The 20,151-nt window shown below is 44.1% G+C and overlaps 1 protein-coding gene across 3 annotated transcripts in view; it reads left to right on the forward strand.

The window, feature by feature from the left end:
* Positions 1–20,151, forward strand: part of LOC144608161 (zinc finger protein 438-like) — a 204,731-nt gene that overhangs the window by 115,999 nt on the left and 68,581 nt on the right. For all 3 annotated transcript variants that reach the window (XM_078425604.1, XM_078425615.1, XM_078425625.1), the window contains exon 3: positions 322–398. In XM_078425604.1, coding sequence (XP_078281730.1) covers positions 322–398 — 77 coding nt within the window. The remainder of the gene's footprint in view (positions 1–321; positions 399–20,151) is intronic.

The raw sequence follows: 20,151 nt of genomic DNA on the forward strand, positions 1-20,151 counted from the left end.
TGAATGGCGGTGCTGGCTCGAAGGGCCAAATGGCCTCCTCCTGCACCTATTTTCCATGTTTCCAGAGATGTTGTCTGACCTGCTGGGTTACTCCAGCTTTATGTGTCTATCTTCGGTTTAAACCAGCATCGGCAGTTCCTGCCTACACATCCCATTGTCTATCCCTTTTCCTTCTTGAGGTGGTTAAAAAACAATAATAGAAATAAGAATGCATTCGTAATCACGCTCTATTCATGCTCTATTCTGTTAGTATTGTTTCTACTTCCCAGAAATTAAGCAAAAGATAATTTAATTCCAACTATGTTTATCTTCCTGGCACAGGGTGTAAAGTTGGAGATCCATGGAGAAGGTACTACACGGGAATCTGAAGAAAGAGAAATTCTTCAAAATGAAATCAAGTTAGTATTGCAAAATATTGAAACGTGTAAACCTTAAGAGCAAGACACTCAAAAAATAAATTTAACTCAGATTTGCTGTGTTTTCGTTTAATGCTCATATTGTCTCTGTTTCTTCCTTCCAGAAGTCAGTGATTCATATAGACAATAGACAATAGACAATAGGTGCAGGAGGAGGCCATTCGGCCCTTCGAGCCAGCACCGCCATTCAATGTGATCATGGCTGATCATTCTCAATCAGTACCCCGTTCCTGCCTTCTCCCCATACCCCCTGACTCCGCGATCCTTAAGAGCTCTATCTAGCTCTCTCTTGAATGCATTCAGAGAATTGGCCTCCACTGCCTTCTGAGGCAGAGAATTACACAGATTCACAACTCTCTGACTGAAAAAAAAATTCTCATCTCAGTTCTAAATGGCCTACCCCTTGTTACACGTGCCATAGTGTATATTACCTCCAGTAACCTTAATTGTGTGTGGTGCGAATTTGAGCAGAGAAACTAGGAACTGAACTTGATCCTGCTTTTGCCTAATACCCAGGAATACAGTTTCAGTTGTTGTTTTATTGCACTTAGCAGCAAGCAAATTAATTTTTCCAACTAGGTATAATGCTGCACCTGCTTGTATATGAGTGTGAGCTTAGTTTATTGTCACGTGTACCAAGGTCAGTGAAAAGGCTTTGTTGCGTGCTAACCAGTCAGTGGAAACACAATGCATGATTCCATTCAAGCCATCCACAGTGTACAGATACATGATAAAGGGAATGACGTTTATTGCAAGATAAAGTCTAGTAAAGTCCGACAAAGATAGTCCAAGGGTTTCCAATGAGGTAGATAGTAGCTCAGGATTGCTCTCTAGTTATGGTAGGGTGGTGCATTTGCCTGGTAACAGCTGGGAAGAAGCTGTCGCTGAATCTGGAGGTGTGCGTTTTCATACCTCTTGATCGATTGGCGATGGGAGAAGAGGGGGTGGCTGGGGTGCGACTCGTCCTAGATGATGCTGCTGGCCATGCCGAGACAGCTTGAAGGGTCAGTGGAGTCAAGTTATGAAAAGGGGACGTACAACGAGACCTGGGTGTCCTAGTGCATCAGTCACTGAAAGGAAGCATGCAGGTACAGCAGGCAGTGAAGAAAGCCAATGGAATGTTGGCCTTCATAACAAGAGAGGTTGAGTATAGGAGCAAAGAGGTCCTTCTGCAGTTATACAGGGCCCCAGTGAGACCGCACCTGGAGTACTTTGTGCAGTTTTGGTCTCCAAATTTGAGGAAGGATATTCTTGGTATTGAGGGCATGCAGCGTAGGTTTACTAGGTTAATTCCCGGAATGGCAGGACTGTCATATGTTGAAAGACTGGAGCGACTAGGCTTGTATACACTGGAATTTAGAAGGATGAGAGGAGATCTTATCGAAACGTATATGATTATTAAGGGGTTGGACACATTAGAGGCAGGAAACATGTTCCCAATGTTGGGGGAGTCCAGAACAAGGGGCCACAGTTTAAGAATAAGGGGTAGGCCATTTAGAACTGAGATGAGGACAAACTTTTTCAGTCAGAGAGTTGTGAATCTGTGGAATTCTCTGCCTCAGAAGGCTGTGGAGGCCAATTCTCAATGCATTCAAGAGAGAGCTAGACAGAGCTCTTAAGGATAGCGGAGTCAGGGGGTATGGGGAGAAGGCAGGAAAGAGGTACTGATTGTGAATGATCAGCTATGATCACATTGAATGGTGGTGCTGGCTCGAAGGGCCGAATGGCCTCCTCCTGCACCTATTGTCTATTGTCATTGGAAGGGAGCTGAGTTTGTGTGATGGCCTGGGCTGCGTCCACAATTCTCTGCAATTTAATGCGTTCTTGGATGGGGCTCTACCCAAAACCATGTGATGCATCCCGATAAATGCTTTCCTTTCTACGGCACATCGGTAGAAGTCGGTGAGGTTGGGAACATGCCAAACCTCCCGTGCCCTCTAAGGAAGTGATGATGTTAGTGTGCTGTTAACCCAGAGTAAACTGCTGGCTGTATCTTTGAAGTCATAGATGATGCTTGGGAAAAGGAAAACATCGAAACAGATATTTCTACGACGCAGGACATAGTGTTCTGAAAAAGGGTCTCGACCCGAAAAGTCACCTATTCCTTTTCCCCAAAGATGTTGCCTGACCCAAATGAAAAGTCACCTATTCCTTTTCCCCAAAGATGCTGCCTGACCCACTGAGTTACTCCAGATTTATGTGTCTATCTTTGTGTATATTTTTGACGTCCATGTTTCATATAGAGGTAATGGCTGTAATAATGATGATAAAAACATGGTTCCTGGTACATGAAAAATGTGTCCAGCACAAATCAATTTTAAATGTGTTTAATACAGACTATTTAGTAGCAGTTTGTCTGATTTAATTTGCGTGATAGAGATTACTCATCTGATTGGTCTTTACCTGTTGCTACTTTGACTGATTATTTTTTTAAATGCATTCTCTTCATTTCAATAACATTGGTACAGATAGAGTCATAGAGTGATTCAGTGTGGAAACAGGCCCCTCGGCCCAACCTGCCCACACCGGCCAACATGTCCCAGATATACTAGTCCCACCTGTCTGTGTTTGGTCCACATCCCTCCAAACCTGTCCTAGACATTAATGAGTAATGTAATCCATGTTCACAAGGGAATATGCGTTTGTAATTGTAAACCAGCTATGGGTCAGATGGATGCTGATGTATTTGGATTGTTATTCGTAATCTCTTTCCCTGCAGGAGATTGTGATTTCCTGTAACCTGACATCATTTCAGGTTCACTGTAATACTGATGCAGGTTTGTATATAAATAGAAACAGTCTTGCACACATTACAGTTATCGCGGTGACTCATTAAGTCAAATTTCCTCCTTTTATTTGAACAAATAAAAGAGTAATTAAATTAATAAAAATCCTTTTTAGATCTTTATTTTATTGCCTGCCTAAAACTTTCATGTTTAGATTAGTTTAGAGATACAGCGCAGAAACAGGCCCTTCAGCCCACCGAGTCCACACCGACCAGCGGTCCCCGCACACGAACACTATCCTACACACTAGGGACAATGTACATTTACACCAAGCCAATTAACCTACAAACCTGTACGTCTTTAGAGTGTGGGAGAAAACCGAAGATCTCTGAGAAAACCCAGGCAGGTCATGGGGAGAACGTACAAACTCCGTACAGACATCATCCGTAGTCGGGATCGAACCCGGTTCTCTGGCCTTGTAATTTATTTTTGTTGCCCTGTTGCAGAAGAATTGCAATCTAAAAGGAAGGAAGGAAGGACAGTAGCAAACTTGTATTTAATACTCAAATCTAGATGATTAAATTAGAACCTAATAAACTGGGCTTAATAATAACATATGGAGAGGATCACCAGGCATCTCCTCCATTCCACATATACAGCCATTGTTCTCCATTTTGTGTTCAGGTCAAATTTATTCCCATCCAAACATCACTGAAAAAAATGTCTGGTCATTACTGTGTTGTTGTTTGTGGGAAGTTTTCATTCCACAAATTAGCTGCTGCATTTTGTACTTTTCCATAATGACAGCATTTTTAAAGTATTAACTGGCCATAAGGACATGCCTCAAAAAAGGACACGAAAGATGCTATTAAGATACTCTCCTCCTCTTCCCCATTTTGTATCCTTGTTGTCTCTGTTCCCGTAATCCTACTGGCCTTGGTTTTGCTGTAACATCTATTAAGAGATTTTTGTCAAATTATTTTTTAAAGTGTAAATTTGAAAAGGACACGTTCTTCCCCTTCATCACATGACTTGATGAAGGCAAAAGAGACTGCAAATGCTGGAGTGCTAAGCGAAAAACAAGTGCTGGAGGAACTCAGCGGATCAGGCAGCATTTGTGGAGGTGACATTTCCCTGACTGAGCTCGTACAATACTTCATTTTTCAAAACTTGATGAAGTTCGTCAAACATAATTTAGCTGTTACAAACCCTTAATGATTTCTATTTATTAGAGCATACATTTCCAAAACCATTCAATTTTGTCTTGGATTATTGAGTCTGAGGGTCTGGTGATCTGGTTTTATAACTAATTATTGGTCTGGCTCGTCCACCCCTAAACCTTTCTGTCCATGTACCTGTCTAAATGTATTGGTATTGTTCTGTGTACCACGGTAGAGTGAAAATCTTTTTTTGCATGCTATCCAAGCACAATCTAATCAGTAATGTACCAAAAACAAACGGTCAACATCTTTTTTTCCACGATAGAGTAGCTCAGAACCAAGAGAATGTTTAAGGTGCGAGGGCAATGTCTTTTAAACAACACCATTTAACCTGCCTCTGCAGTTTTCTCTGGTAGCTCGTTCTATATGCAAAGGTGACTGAAACGTCACACAGTACTGAGTTTGTACGTTCTCCCCGTGACCTGCGTGGGTTTTCTCCGAGATCTTCGGTTTCCTCCCACACTCCAAAGACGTGCAGGTATGTAGGTTAATTGACTGGGTAAATGTAAAAATTGTCCCATGTGTGTGTAGGATAGTGTTAATGTGCGGGGATCGCTGGGCGGCTCGGACTCGGTGGGCCGAAGGGCCTGTTTCCGCGCTGTATCTCTAAATCTAAAAATCTAAATGTGGTCTCATCAACATCTACATTTAACACGTGTACTTAAGAAGTACTGAAGAAGGGTCTCGACCCGAAACGTCACCCATTCCGTCTCTCCAGAGATGCTGCTTGTCCCGCTGAGTTACTCCAGCGTTTTTTGCATGCACCAAGGCAAATTCCTTGTATGTGTACATACTTGGCTAATAAAATCTATTCAATTCAAAATCTATTCAATTCAATTCAATTCAATTTTGTGTCTACCTTGGATTTAAAGTCAAGTCAAGTTTATTTGTCACATACACATACAAGATGTGCAGTGAAATGAAAGGTCACCCACAGTCCAACAATAAGAGCAATAATAATAAACAATTTCACACACAATCACAACCAACACAAAAAAAGAAACATCCATCACAGTGAGTCTCCTCCAGTCACCTCCTCACTGTGATGGAAGGCCAGAATGTCTTTTCTCTTCCCCTGCTGTCTTCTCCCACGGTCAGGCTGTTGAAGTTGCCACGTTCCAGGCCGCGCCGGACGATGAAACCAGCATCTGCAGTTCTTTCCTACACACCTGTACTTAATACCCCTATTGATAAAGGCAAGCATGCCCCCAAATTTTCTTTGCCGCCCTGTTTATATATGTTGCCGTTTTCAGGGAACTGTGTGTCTCTATCCCTTGGTTTCTCTGCCCTACAACGTTCTCCTATTATTTACTGTGAAAGCCCTGGTTTGACGTCACCAGAAATTGGAGGAACAGCACCTCATATTTCGCCTGGGCAGCTTGCAGCCCAGCGGTATGAACATTGACTTCTCCAACTTTAAATAGTTCCTCTGTCCCTCTCTTCCCCTCCCCCTTCCCAGATCTCCCACTGTCTTCCAGTCTCCACCTATATCCTTCCTTTATCCCGCCCCCCTGACATCAGTCTGAAGAAGGGTCTCGACCCGAAACATCGCCCATTCCTTCTCTCCTGAGATGCTGCCTGACCTGCTGAGTTACTCCAGCATTTTGTGAATAAATACCTTCGATTTGTACCAGCATCTGCAGTTATTTTCTTACACTCCTTATTGAACCAGGTCCTTTTGTAATCTGAAGTCACCTTCCTCACTGTGCACTGTACCACCAACACTGGTGCCATCTGCAAATTTGCTAACCTTCCTGATTGCATTGTCATCCAAATTGTTTACATAGATGGCAAACAATTAACTAAAAGTTCTCTGACCATGACATGAGCTGACCCAAAGTTGCTGGGTTTATCCTTCTCCTTTTCTATAAATGGAGAGTTAATATACTGTATGTAGTCCTCCGGGACCACCCATTCTGATGATGCAAAAAAAAAGTAGATTTAGTTGAGAGTTTTCCTCTTTTGCAATTCTTGACCTTTTGTTAAACTGTGAATCACTTTGGATTAAATGTCCTGCAATTAGAGTCATAGTCATACAGTGTGGAAACAGGCCCTTCGGCCCAACTCGCCCACACCGACCAACAATGTCCCATCTACCCGAGTCCCACTTGCCTGCACTTGGTCCATATCCCTCCAAACCTGTCCTATCCATGTACTTGTCCAACTGTTTCTTAAACGATGGGATAGTCCCAGCCTCAACTACCACCTCTGGTAGCTTGTCTCATACACCCGCCACCCTCTGTGTGAAAAAGTTATCCCTCGGATTCCTATTAAATTTTTTCCCCTTCTCCTTGAACCTATGTCCTCTGGTCCTCGATTCCCCTACTCTGGGTAAAAGACTCTGTGCATCTACACGATCTATTCCTCTCATGATTTTGTACACTTCCATAAGATCACCCCTCATCCTCCTGCGCTCCATGGAATAGAGACCCAGCCTACTCAACCTCTCCCTATAGCTCACAATCTAGTCCTGGCAACATCCTCCTAAATCTTTTCTGAACCCTTTCAAGCTTGATAATATCTTTCCTATAACATGGTGCCCAGAACTGAACACAATATTCTAAATGTGGTCTCACCAACGTCTTATACAACTAACATGACCTCCCAACTTCTATACTCAATACTCTGACTGATGAAGGCCAAAGTGCCAAAAGCATTTTTGACCACCTTATCTACTGTGATTCAACCTTCAAGGAACCATGCACTTATCCTCCTAGATCCCTCGGCTCTAAAACACTACCTAGAGGCCCACCATTTACTGTGTAGGTCCTGCCCTTGTTCGACATCCCAAAATGCAACACCTCATACTTCTCTGTATTAAATTCCATCCACCATTCCTCCACCTACTTGGCCAATCGATCCAGATCTTGCTGCAATCTTTCACAACCGTCTTCACTATCTGCAAAACCACTAACTTTTGTATCATCAGCAAACTTGCTAATCTTGCCCTGCATGTTCTCATCCAAATCATTGATGTAGATGACAAACATTAACGAGCCCAGCACTGAACCCTGTGGCACACCACTAGTCACAGGCCTCCATTCTGAGAAGCAACCTTCCAGCATCACCCTCTCCATTGGCTTCCATGGCGCCCAGTGGCTTTCCATTCAGTTATCTCCCCTTGGATCCCATGAGATCTAACCTTCCAGAGCAGCCTACCATTGTCGAACGCCTTACTAATGTTCATGCACACAACATCTACAACTCTGCCCTCATCAACCTTATTGCTCACGTCTTCAAACAATCAATCAGATTTGATTTAAAAAATCAACCAGATTTGTAAAAAGATCTATCGGATTTGTGTGAAATTGTGTCAATCAATCATAATTCATTACTAGATGACAGCCCGTTCTAAAAGCTGCAAAGAAAATTAGATTACTTCAACAATTATAACATTAACTAACTCCATGCATAATTTTCCTTGTTCCTCGATCAAATCCAGATTTGTAATTTGCTCAATTCTTTAAAAGTGTATTCGTTTTTCGTTTTTCATGGCCATTTCCAATAGGGGTAATAATGTTCCCATGCCTTTGGTGCCCTTTTCCTTCATGGTGTATGAGACCACAGATTTGGGAGATGCTGTTGAAGTTTAGTTTAGTTTAGAGATGCAGAGATACCGGGTCCGCGCCGATTGGCGATCCCCGCACATTAACACTATCCTGCACACACGAGGGACAATTTTTACATTTACCAAGCCAATTAACCTACAAACCTGTACGTCTTTGGAGTGTGGGAGGAAACCGAAGATCTCGGAGAAAACCCACGCAGGCCACGGGGAGAACGTACAAACTCCGTACAAACAGCACCCGTAGTCGGGATCGAACCCGTAGTAGGGATCGAACCCAGGTCTCCGGCGCCGCTAGCGCTGTAAGGCAGCAACTCTACCGCTGCGCCACCGTGCTGCCCACTGACTTGCCCAACTGAACATCCAAAGCATGTTTTGTAGATAGTTACATATGCAGTCTCCGTACACTGATCGTAGTCGGGAAAGAATGTCGAAGGCAATGGATGGGGTTTCAGTAAAGTGAGCTGCTTTGTCCTAAAAGATGTGTAGGAAGGAACTGCAGATGCTGGTTTAAATCGAAGATAGACGCAAATGCTGGATGGAGTAACTCAGTGGGACAGGCAGCATCTCTGGAGAGAAGGAACTGGTGACGTTTCAGGTTGAGACCCTTCTTCAGACTGAAGAAGGGTCTCGACCCGAAACGTCACCCATTCCTTCTCTCCTGAGATGCTGCCTGACCTGCTGAGTTACTCCAGCATTTTGTGAATAAATACCTTCGATTTGTACCAGCATCTGCAGTTATTTTCTTATATTTCTCCAGACTGATGTCAGGGGAGTGGGCGGTACAGAGATAAAATGTAGTCGGAGACAGTAAGACTGGTTGGAGAACTGGTATGGGGGAGGGGATGGAGAGAGAGGGAAAGCAAGGGTTACTTGAAGTTAGAGAAGTCAATGTTCGAAATGTTGAGCTACATTCATTCAGCTAAGTGAAGGGTCTTTAATTAAGCAGATGAAGATGGTTGAGACATTGAAGTCTATCGTACAGAATACATTCTGTGACCTTGCTCCATTCAATACTTCTTCCAAGTACGGTTCAGCCGTAAGAAAGCATTGATGAACTATTTGAGTCAGGACAGTAGGTGGTAATCAAGCGGAGGGTTCCCGATCCTCTTAGAGAACGGGCGATTCTGATGCTCTTTAAGACTTTATTGGGGTCAGGAGACTGACATTTGGAAAATAAATTGCTAGTACTGTAAATGGAGGTCATCGTAAATTTATATTACATGAAAATCGTATTGAAGAACTTAGTGTTCTTTGACAAATTAGATAAATTTGGTACTGTTACGTTGTACCTGTGCCATCTGTTTTGCAGGTAGCATTGCCACATGTCTTGTTATTTTCCCACAGTAAGCAGAGATTAAACCCAACATTACTAACGCTGGCAAACTTCAGTTTCTTTGTGGAGGTTGTAGCAGATTCTGGTGCTGCTTGTGCTATCTAATGATATCTGGAATATGATCAAATGTGCAACATGTCAATAAAGGTGTTTGAAGTTAATAGGAGACATGAAGGGTCTGAATAAGGGCGGCACGGTGGCGCAGCGGTAGAGTTGCTGCCCTACAGCGAATGCAGCGCCGGAGACTCGGGTTCGATCCTGACTACGGGCGCCGTCTGTACGGTGTTTGTACGTTCTCCCCGTGATCTGCGTGGGTTTTCTCCGAGATCTTCAGTTTCCTCCCACACTCCAAAGATGTACAGGTATGTAGGTTAATTGACTGGGTAAATGTAAAAAATGTCCCTAGTGTGTGTAGGATAGTGTTAATGTTCGGGGATCGCTGGGAGGCGCGGCCTCGGTGGGCCGAAGGGCCTGTTTCCGCGCTGTATCTCTAAATCTAAAAAAATCTAAATCTAAATAAGTGTCTTGACCTGAAACATTACCTAATTCCCTTTCCCCAAAAGTGCTGTGCGACCTGCTGAGTTACTCCAGCTTTTTGTGTCTATCTTCTGTTTAAACCAGCATCTGCAGTTCCTTCCTACACATTAATAGGAGATAAACTGAAGAAGGGCCTCGACCTGAAACGTCACCCATTCCTTCTATCCAGAGATGCTGCCTGTCCTGTTGAGTTACTCCAGCATTTTGTGTCTAGCTGGGTTGCAATCCATGCCTGGTTTTCTGCATTGATAACCTGTTTTTTGTTGTTTATTCCTTCTTTTGTCTGGTGAAGTCCCCATTCCCTGGAAGTATGCACGAACATTGGTTGGGGTTACTGCACTAATTTCCTTGTGGAAATTGCTGAAACAGCAAGAAAAAGGCGAAGGAAATAAATCCCTTGTAGGTTGCTGCATGCAGTTTGAATGTTAATTGCATGAGTATCCCAAGCAGTTGATGTTGCGAGAGCTTTAGCCTTTAATTCACCATTCACTGTGGAGTCGGCCATTCACTGAGCTTTGCAGTGTAAATTCAATTCATTTGACGAAACTTGCAGATCTGATTCTTTTGTAAAAAAAGGTGCTAATTAAATCAGCTCATTCACACTCTGAAAACTGTTACCTTGGCATAGCAGTTGTTTTTATTAAAATTCTGTTTACATTTCTCCTTGTGTGATTCAGAATGCTACTGAGTAAACTGAGAACTCAAAGTAGCTAATCTTTTCCCCTGTACGTGCTGCTCGTTTGGCAAGGGATGTATTTTCATGACAGTTGTATTGTGCATGTGTCTGAACAGTTTTTGGTGCTGCCAAACCAATTGTGGAAAACCAGAAGCTGGCGAACGGGTGCTTAGTAACAACTGTTGCAAAAAGCTCTGACATATGCCTGCGTTTTGGCATAACTGTCTGGGTTGCCTTGCATGCTGTGCATTTGCAAGTGATTAATTTGAATTAGTGAGGCCCAGCGCAAATTGGAGGAGCAGCGTCTCATATTTCGCTTGAGCAGTTTACACCCCAGCGGTACGAACATTGACTTCTCTAACTTCAGATAGTTCCTCTGTCCCTCTCTTTCCCCACCGCCTTCCCAGTTCTCCCACTAGTCTTTCTGTCTCCCACTGCATCCTATCTGTCCCACCTCCTCCCCTGACTCTCAGTCTGAATAATAGACAATAGGTGCAGGAGGAGGCCATTCGGCCCTTCGAGCCAGCACCGCCATTCAATGTGATCATGGCTGATCATTCTCAATTAGTACCCCGTTCCTGCCTTCTCCCCATACCCCCTGACTCCGCTATCCTTAAGAGCTCTATCTAGCTCTCTCTTGAATGCATTCAGAGAATTGGCCTCCACTGCCTTCTGAGGCAGAGAATTCCACAGATTCACAACTCTCTGACTGAAAAAGTTTTTCCTCATCTCCGTTCTAAATGGCCTACCCCTTATTCTTAAACCATGGCCCCTTGTTCTGGACTCCCCCAACATTGGGAACATGTTTCCTGCCTCTAACGTGTCCAACCCCTTAATAATCTTATACGTTTCGATAAGATCTCCTCTCATCCTTCTAAATTCCAGTGTATACAAGCCCAGTCGCTCTGAAGAAGGGTCTCGACCCGAAACGTCACCCATTCCATCTCTCCCGAGGTGCTGCCTGACCCGCTGAGTTACTCCAGCATTTTGTGTCTACCTTCAATATGAATTCTGTTCACTTCCATGTAAAAATTTGCCTACTGAAGTAACCACGTAAATAGTTGTGAGATTTGTGAGCAGTTTACAATTACTTGTGTCATATTAATCTGTATACTTGGGGGCCAAAAATACAAATGGTTCGTATTTTGCAATGATGTGCTGTAAAATGAAAATTTAAGATTATTTCAGAAATGTTTATACAGTAAACCCTCACGATAACGGACCTCCTATATAGCAGATTTTGCTTATAATGGACCAACCTCTGCCATGTATACATCAAACACACCTCCCGAATACAGCAATCTTTTTTAGTTATTTATTCAGTAGTTGTGTATTTTCACTGTTCTTTTCCTTGCAAGTCAAAATGATTGACATTTTTTCTAATTTATGGACAATAAAACTTAAAAAGATTATAGTTTAGTTTAGTTTAGAGATACAGTGCGGAAACAGGCCCACCGGGTCCGCACCAACCAGCGATCCCCGCACACTAACACTATCCCACACACACCAGGGACAATTTACACTTGTACCCAGCCATTTAACCTACGTACCTGTACGTCTTTGGAGTGTGGGAGGAAACCGAAGATCTCGGAAAAATCCCACGCAGGTCACGGGGAGAACGTACAAACTCCGCACAGACAGCACCCGTGGCCAGGTTTGAACCCTGGTCTCCGGCGATGCAAGCACTATAAGGCAGCAACTCTACCACTGTGCCACCGTGACCGCCCATAGCATTCCATTTGGATGCGTTGTGGTTGCCATGCATATCTTGGCAATGGAATAGAGGGTTTGAATTTTTAATTGGGTTTTCTTTTGCATGGCTGACTCTAATGCCATTTGCAGCCAAGGATCTGATCATCGTTTCAATAACAATGGGTTGAATCTATACAAATTGAAGTTGGTGAGAGTTGTTGGGGACAAGCCGAACTTCCTAAGCCTTCTAGGGAAGTAGAGACGCTGGTGTGATGGAGATGCATTGTTGCCAGAGATTGCTCTTTGGTTTGTAGTCCATGATGGTATTCGGGCACTGCCATGGTTGCATCGGCCTTGGTTTGGTTTATTACTGTCACGTATACGGACATACGGTGACAAAATTTGTATGTTATCCAGTCATATCACACTAGTACAATCAAGCTAAACACAAATACTGGTAAAATGCCAGATTGCAGAATGTGATATTGCAGAATTATAGTTACAGAGAAATTGCAGATAAAAAACGTGCAGTGGTAGCAATGAGGTAGGTTGGGAGACTGGAACTGAACCCTTAGCTTATGAGAGAACCGTTCATTAGTATGATAACAATATGGAAGAAGATGTTTCTGAATTTGGTAGTGCGTGCATTCAAGCTCTTGTATCCCTTGCCCAACAGGGGAGGTGAGAGTAGGGAATGCAGGGGTGTAAATTGTCCTCGATGATCTTGGCTGCTTTCCCAACATGAAGGGAAAAGAGGCTGGTTTGTCTGATGAACTGGGCTACATTCACAACGCTCTGCTGTTTCCTGCGGTCTTGGCAGAGCCTTCACCAAAGCAAGCTGTGATGCAGCCAAATAGGATGCTTTCTACAGTGCATCTGTACAAAGTGTAGGAAGGAACTGCAGATGCTGGTTTAAACCGAAGATAGACACTAAAAGCTGGAGTAACTCAGCGAGTCAGACAGCATCTCTGGAGGAAAGGAATAGGCGACGTTTCGGGTCGAGACCCTTCTTGAGAAGAAGGAGGGTCCTTCTTGACAAGAAGGGTGTCGACCTGAAACATCATCTGTTCCTTTTCCCCAGAGATGCTGTCTGACTCGCTGAGTTACTCCAGCTATTTGTGTCTATTTTCGTGCATCTGTATAAGTTGGTTAGTCATTGGAACTTTCTTCGCCCGATTCCCACACATTAGCACTACCCTACATACACGAGGAACTATTTTATGCGTATACCAAGCCAATTAACCTACAAACCTGCACGTCTTAGACAATAGACAATAGGAGTAGGCCATTTCGGCCCTTCGAGCCAGCACCGCCATTCAATGTGATCATGGCTGATCATTCTCAATCAGTGCCCCGTTCCTGCCTTCTCCCCATACCCCCTGACTCCGCTATCCTTAAGAGCTCTATCTAGCTCTCTCTTGAATGCATTCAGAGAATTGAGGCAGAGAATTCCACAGATTCACAACTCTCTGACTGAAAAAGTTTTTCCTCATCTCAGTTCTAAATGGCCTACCCCTTATTCTTAAACTGTGGCCCCTTGTTCTGGACTCCCCCAACATTGGGAACATGTTTCCTGCCTCTAACGTGTCCAACCCCTTAATAATCTTATACATTTTGATAAGATCTCCTCTCATCCGAAGATCTCTGAGAAAACCCACGGGGAGAACGTACAAACTGGAGTTATAGCAGAATTTGGCCACACAGTTGAGTGTGTACAGGTAGTATAAAATAAAGTCAAGTCAAGTCAAGTCAATTTTATTTGTATAGCACATTTAAAAACAACCCACATTGACCAAAGTGCTGTACATCAGTTCAGGTACTAAGAAAGAACATACAATGGCACACAAACATAACAGCACATACATAAAACACATAAAATACATAAAACACATCCTGGTAGGGCACTGGTGATGGGAATCATCGTGAAGGATGTTTCGTCACCTATCCTCATGGCTACAAGAGGACCAGGGCTGGGAACTGAATATTCAGGGGTACACAACGTATAGAAAAGACAGACAGGTGGGCAGAGGGGGTGGGGTTGCTCTGATGGTAAGGAATGATATTCATTCCCTTGCAAGGGGTGACATAGAATCAGGAGATGTTGAATCAGTATGGATAGAAATGAGAAATTGTAAGGGTAAAAAGACCCTAATGGGAGTTATCTATAGGCCCCCAAACAGTAGCCTCGACTTAGGGTGCAAGTTAAATCAGGAGATAAAATTGGCGTGTCAAAAATGTAATGCTACGGTGGTTATGGGAGATTTCAACATGCAGGTAGACTGGGAAAATCAGGTTGGAAATGGACCCCAGGAAAGAGAGTTTGTAGAGTGCCTTCGAGATGGATTCTTAGAACAGCTTGTACTGGAGCCTACCAGGGAGAAGGCAATTCTGGATTTAGTGTTGTGTAATGATCCTGATCTGATAAGGGGACTAGAGGTAAAAGAGCCATTAGGAGGCAGTGATCACAACATGATATGTTTTACTCTGCAAATGGAAAGGCAGAAGGGAAAATCGGAAGTGTCGGTATTACAGTATAGCAAAGGGGATTACAGAGGCATGAGGCGGGAGCTGGCCAAAATTGATTGGAAGGAGGCCCTAGCAGGGAAGACGGTAGAACAGCAATGGCAGGTATTCCTGGGAATAATGCAGAGGTTGCAGGATCAATTTATTCCAAAGAGGTGGAAAGACTCTGAGGGGAGTAAGAGACACCTGTGGCTGACGAGGGAAGTCAGGGACAGCATAAAAATTAAGGAGAGGAAGTATAACATAGCAAAGAAGAGTGGGAAGACAGAGGATTGGGACTCTTTTAAAGAGCAACAAAAGTTAACTAAAAAGGCAATACGAGGAGAAAAGATGAGGTACGAGGGTAAACTAGCCAATAATATAAAGGAGGATAGCAAAAGTTTTTTTAGGTACGTGAAGAGGAAAAAAATAGTCAAGGCAAATGTGGGTCCCTTGAAGACAGAAGCAGGGGAATTTATTATGGGGAACAAAGAAATGGCAGACGAGTTAAACCGTTACTTTGGATCTGTCTTCACTGAGGAAGATACACACAATCTCCCAAATGTTCTAGGGGCTGGAGAACCTAGGGTGATGGAGGAACTGAAGGAAATCCACATTAGGCAGGAAATGGTTTTGGGTAGACTGATGGGACTGAAGGCTGATAAATCCCCAGGGCCTGATGGTCTGCATCCCAGAGTACTTAAGGAGGTGGCTCTAGAAATAGTGGAAGCATTGGAGATCATTTTTCAATGTTCTATAGATTCAGGATCAGTTCCTGTGGATTGGAGGATAGCAAATGTTATCCCACTTTTTAAGAAAGGAGGGAGAGAGAAAACGGGTAATTATAGACCAGTTAGTCTGACATCAGTGGTGGGGAAAATGCTGGAGTCAATTATAAAAGACGAAATTGCTGAGCATTTGGATAGCAGTAACGGGATCGTTCCGAGTCAGCATGGATTTACGAAGGGGAAATCATGCTTGACAAATCTACTGGAATTTTTTGAGGATGTAACTAGGAAAATTGACAAGGGAGAGTCAGTGGATGAGGTGTACCTCGACTTTCAGAAAGCCTTCGACAAGGTCCCACATAGGAGATTAGTGGGCAAAATTAGGGCACATGGTATTGGGGGTAGGGTACTGACATGGATAGAAAATTGGTTAACAGACAGAAAGCAAAGAGTGGGGATAAATGGGTCCCTTTCGGAATGGCAGGCAGTGACCAGTGGGGTACCGCAAGGTTCGGTGCTGGGACCCCAGCTATTTACGATATACATTAATGACTTAGACGGAGGGATTAAAAGTACCATTAGCAAATTTGCAGATGATACTAAGTTGGGGGGTAGTGTGAATTGTGAGGAAGATGCAATAAGGCTGCAGGGTGACCTGGACAGGTTGTGTGAGTGGGCGGATACATGGCAGATGCAGTTTAATGTAGATAAGTGTGAGGTTATTCACTTTGGAAGTAAGAATAGAAAGGCAGATTATTATCTGAATGGTGTCAAGTTAGGAGGAGGGGGAGTTCAACGAGATCTGGGTGTCCTAGTGCATCAGTCAATGAAAGGAAGCATGCAGGTTCAGCAGGCAGTGAAGAAAGCCAATGGAATGTTGGCCTTCGTAACAAGAGGAGTTGAGTATAGGAGCAAAGAGGTCCTTCTACAGTTGTACCGGGCCCTGGTGAGACCGCACCTGGAGTACTGTGTGCAGTTTTGGTCTCCAAATTTGAGGAAGGATATTCTTGCTATGGAGGGCGTGCAGCGTAGGTTCACTAGATTAATTCCCGGAATGGCAGGACTGTCGTATGTTGAAAGGCTGGAGCGATTGGGCTTGTATACACTGGAATTTAGAAGGATGAGGGGGGATCTTATTGAAACATATAAGATAATTAGGGGATTGGACACATTAGAGGCAGATAACATGTTCCCAATGTTGGGGGAGTCCAGAACAAGGGGCCACAGTTTGAGAATAAGGGGTAGGCCATTTAGAACGGAGATGAGGAAGAACTTTTTCAGTCAGAGGGTGGTGAAGGTGTGGAATTCTCTGCCTCAGAAGGCAGTGGAGGCCAGTTCGTTGGATGCTTTCAAGAGAGAGCTGGATAGAGCTCTTAAGGATAGCGGAGTGAGGGGGTATGGGGAGAAGGCAGGAACGGGGTACTGATTGATAGTGATCAGCCATGATCGCATTGAATGGCGGTGCTGGCTCGAAGGGCTGAATGGCCTACTCCTGCACCTATTGTCTATTGTCTATTGTCTATTGATAGTGGTTTATACGATTGATTGATGAATTGACCCTCCAGCTGATGAAGGAGTGTTTTGTGGCACCCCAGATGGCTTTGTGGAGATCACACTTGGCCACCTTGTGCAGTGTAGGATCCTTCTAGAAAGCCAATGATCTGGATCTTAACAGGGAATTGGTCTCTCTACAGTACAGTGCAGGAACAGACGCTTCAGCCCACCTTGTCTGCACCTAATGGCAATCTAACCAATCCCCTCTGCCTGCACATGATCCGTATCCTTCTATTTCCTACCTGTTCGTATAGTCTGTCTAAGTGCCTCTTGAATATCGCTCTCACATTTGCTTTTACTGGCAGGTACCACCTTCTGTGTTTGAAAACAAGTTCATAAGTGATAGGAGCAGAATTAGGCCATTCGGCCCATCAAGTCTTCTCTGCCATTCAATCACGGCTGATCTATCTTTCCTGCCTTCTCCCCATGACCCCTGACACCTATACTAATCACAAATCTGTCTATCTCTGCCTTTGCTTCACAAACTTTATTTTGATTTACCACCTCTCTTCTTAAATCTGTGCTGTCCAATATACGACCTTTCTACTCTGGGAAAGAGATACATAAATGGGCTGAATACCAAAACAATTACTGTCCTGTACCCTGCCATGTTTGAAATAACCGAACCCCGTGGTGGAGTGATAACAAAATGACAAAGTCTGTGTTAATAATATTTATCTTACATTTAACTATTGGAATGGCAATGACACTTTTTAAGTATTTCTCCCCACCTTTGCACTAGGTTGCTCCTCCTGATTGCAGGCGATTTCAAATTGCTGCAGCCCCCAGTGGGCTTGATGGATTCTAACAATTCTCTCCAGCAGAAAGCATCAAGTCAGGGGTGGCACGGTGGCGCAGCGGTAGAGATGTTATCTTACAGCGCCAGAGACCCCGGTTCGATCCTGATTACGGGCACTGTCTGTAGGGAGTTTGTACGTTCTCCCTGTGACCACATGGGTGCTCCAGTTCCCTCCCACCCTCCAAAGACGTGCAGGTTTGTAGGTTAATTGGCTTGGGTAAAATTCTAAATTGCCGCAAGTGTGTAGGATAGTGCAAGTGTACAGGGATTGCTGGTCAGTGCGGATTCAGTGGGCCGAATTGCCTGTTTCTACACTGTATCTCTAAACTAAACTAAACCAGAGAGGGTGGAAGATTATTGGTTGTGGAGGGGATGGGACTGAAATTATATCTTTCCAACGTTTTCAAGTTCCCTCACAGTTCGTGGTGAATGATGATGCTTCAAGGGAGTTTATTTAATTGATGGGTGATAGGTGGGAGAATGGCTGACGGGGCGAAAGGCTTTAAATAAGCATACATTTCAGTGGTGCACGAATAGTGTTTAACATCAATTGTGCTGACAGTTGTCTGCATATTTTTGTAGACTTGCTAACTGTCGACAGGCACGAGATTCAGTGCAGTGCCCTCTGTGGGGAATCTGTGGTCTTTGTGAAGAGAGAAGGAACTTCATGGCTCATAAAGCAGACAGGATCCAAAATCGTCTCTGATTTAGTCAAAATCACCAGCTATGAATTGGATCTAAATACATTGTATAATTGTGTATAATAGTCAAAATATTGGGAAAGAAAGATTGGATTAAGAGGGAAATAAAGACGCATAGATTTTTTTAAATTTTAATTCACCCGGTGGCACAGCGGTAGAGTTGCTGCCTTACAGCGCCAGGGACCGGCTTCGATCCTGACTACGGGCGCTGTCTGTACGGAGATAGTACATTCTCGTTGTGACCTGCGTGGGTTTTCTCTGGAAGCTCCAGTTTCCACCCACATTCCAAAGACGTACAGGCTCGTAGGCTAATTGGCTCAGTATAATTGTAAATCGCCCTTAGTGTGTGTAGGATAGTGTAAGCGTGCAGGGATCGCTGGTCGGCACAGACTCGTTTGGCCGAAGGACCTGTTTCCGCGCTGCATCTCTAAACAAATTAAAACATAATTACACCTTGAAGAAATATCGATCCATTCTGTTTAGGTCATATATTAATTGCCAAAAATGTTGGTACTATATAAGATCATCTTGTAAAAGTAGTACTTACGTGGGAATACATTTGGCCTAACGTATACTGGAGTAACCCAGCGGGTCAGGCACCATCTGTGGAGGGAATGGGCAGGCAACGTTTCTGTTTGGCACCCTTCTTCGGACTGATTACAGCAGGGGAAAGAAACTGAGAAGAAGAGATGGGGGCAGGACAAAGCTTGGCAAGAGATAGGTGGATATACTGTAGGTGAGGGGTTTGGTTGGTAGAGTCAAAAGTGTTTTATTGTCTCTGATGATGCTGGCTGTCTTTCTGAGGCAGCGACTCCTGTAGATCCCTTCGATGGTGGGGAAGCCAGTACCCATGAAGGACTGCACGGTGCACACCACTGTTTGCGACCTTCTTTGTTCCTCGGCATTTAAATGCTGCAGCAGGCCCTGATGCAACAAGCCAATTTGCTCTCTAATGTGCACCTGTAGTAGTCCAGGAGAGTATTCGTCGACGTGCCAAATCTCCTCTCTCTTCTAACCAAAATAGAGACGTTGATGGGCTTTCAACGTCTCTCTTCAGAGGTGTGTAGGAAAAGAAAAACTGCAGATGCTGGTTTAAATCGATGATAGACACAAAAAGCTGGAGTAACTCAGCGGGTCAGGCAGCATCTCTGGAGGGAAGGAATGGGTGACTTTTTGGGTTGAGTCTGAAGAAGGGTCTCGACCCGAAACGTCACCCATTCCTTCTCTCCAGAGATGCTGCCTGACCCGCTGAGCTACTCCAGCTTTTTGTGTCTCTCCTCAGAGATATGCACGCCCGGGTATTTTAAGTTTTTAACTCTCTCCACCATCGTCCCGTCGATAAAGGCAGGTTTGTCGATCCTCAGCCGTCCTCATTCAAAGTCAACAATCAGTTCCTTGGCTTTCCAGACGTTGAGAGCAAGGTTGTTGTTCTGGCACCATTTAGTCAGTCGATTGATCTCCCTCCTGTGCTCTGACTCGTCTCCACCTGTAATTCGTCCAACAATGGTGGTGTCATCGGCGAATTTAAACATGGAGTTGGAACTGTTTTGGCTACATTAGTATAGAGACAGACTGAGAGCTGGTACTGGTCGTTGTAAAGCCACTCTCAAGAAGTGGGGTTATAGAAACATAGAAACATAGAAAATAGGTGCAGGAGTAGGCCATTCGGCCCTTCGAGCCTGCACCACCATTCAATATG

Source organism: Rhinoraja longicauda, chromosome 2, assembly GCF_053455715.1.
Source record: "Rhinoraja longicauda isolate Sanriku21f chromosome 2, sRhiLon1.1, whole genome shotgun sequence".
Lineage (NCBI taxonomy): Eukaryota > Metazoa > Chordata > Chondrichthyes > Rajiformes > Arhynchobatidae > Rhinoraja > Rhinoraja longicauda.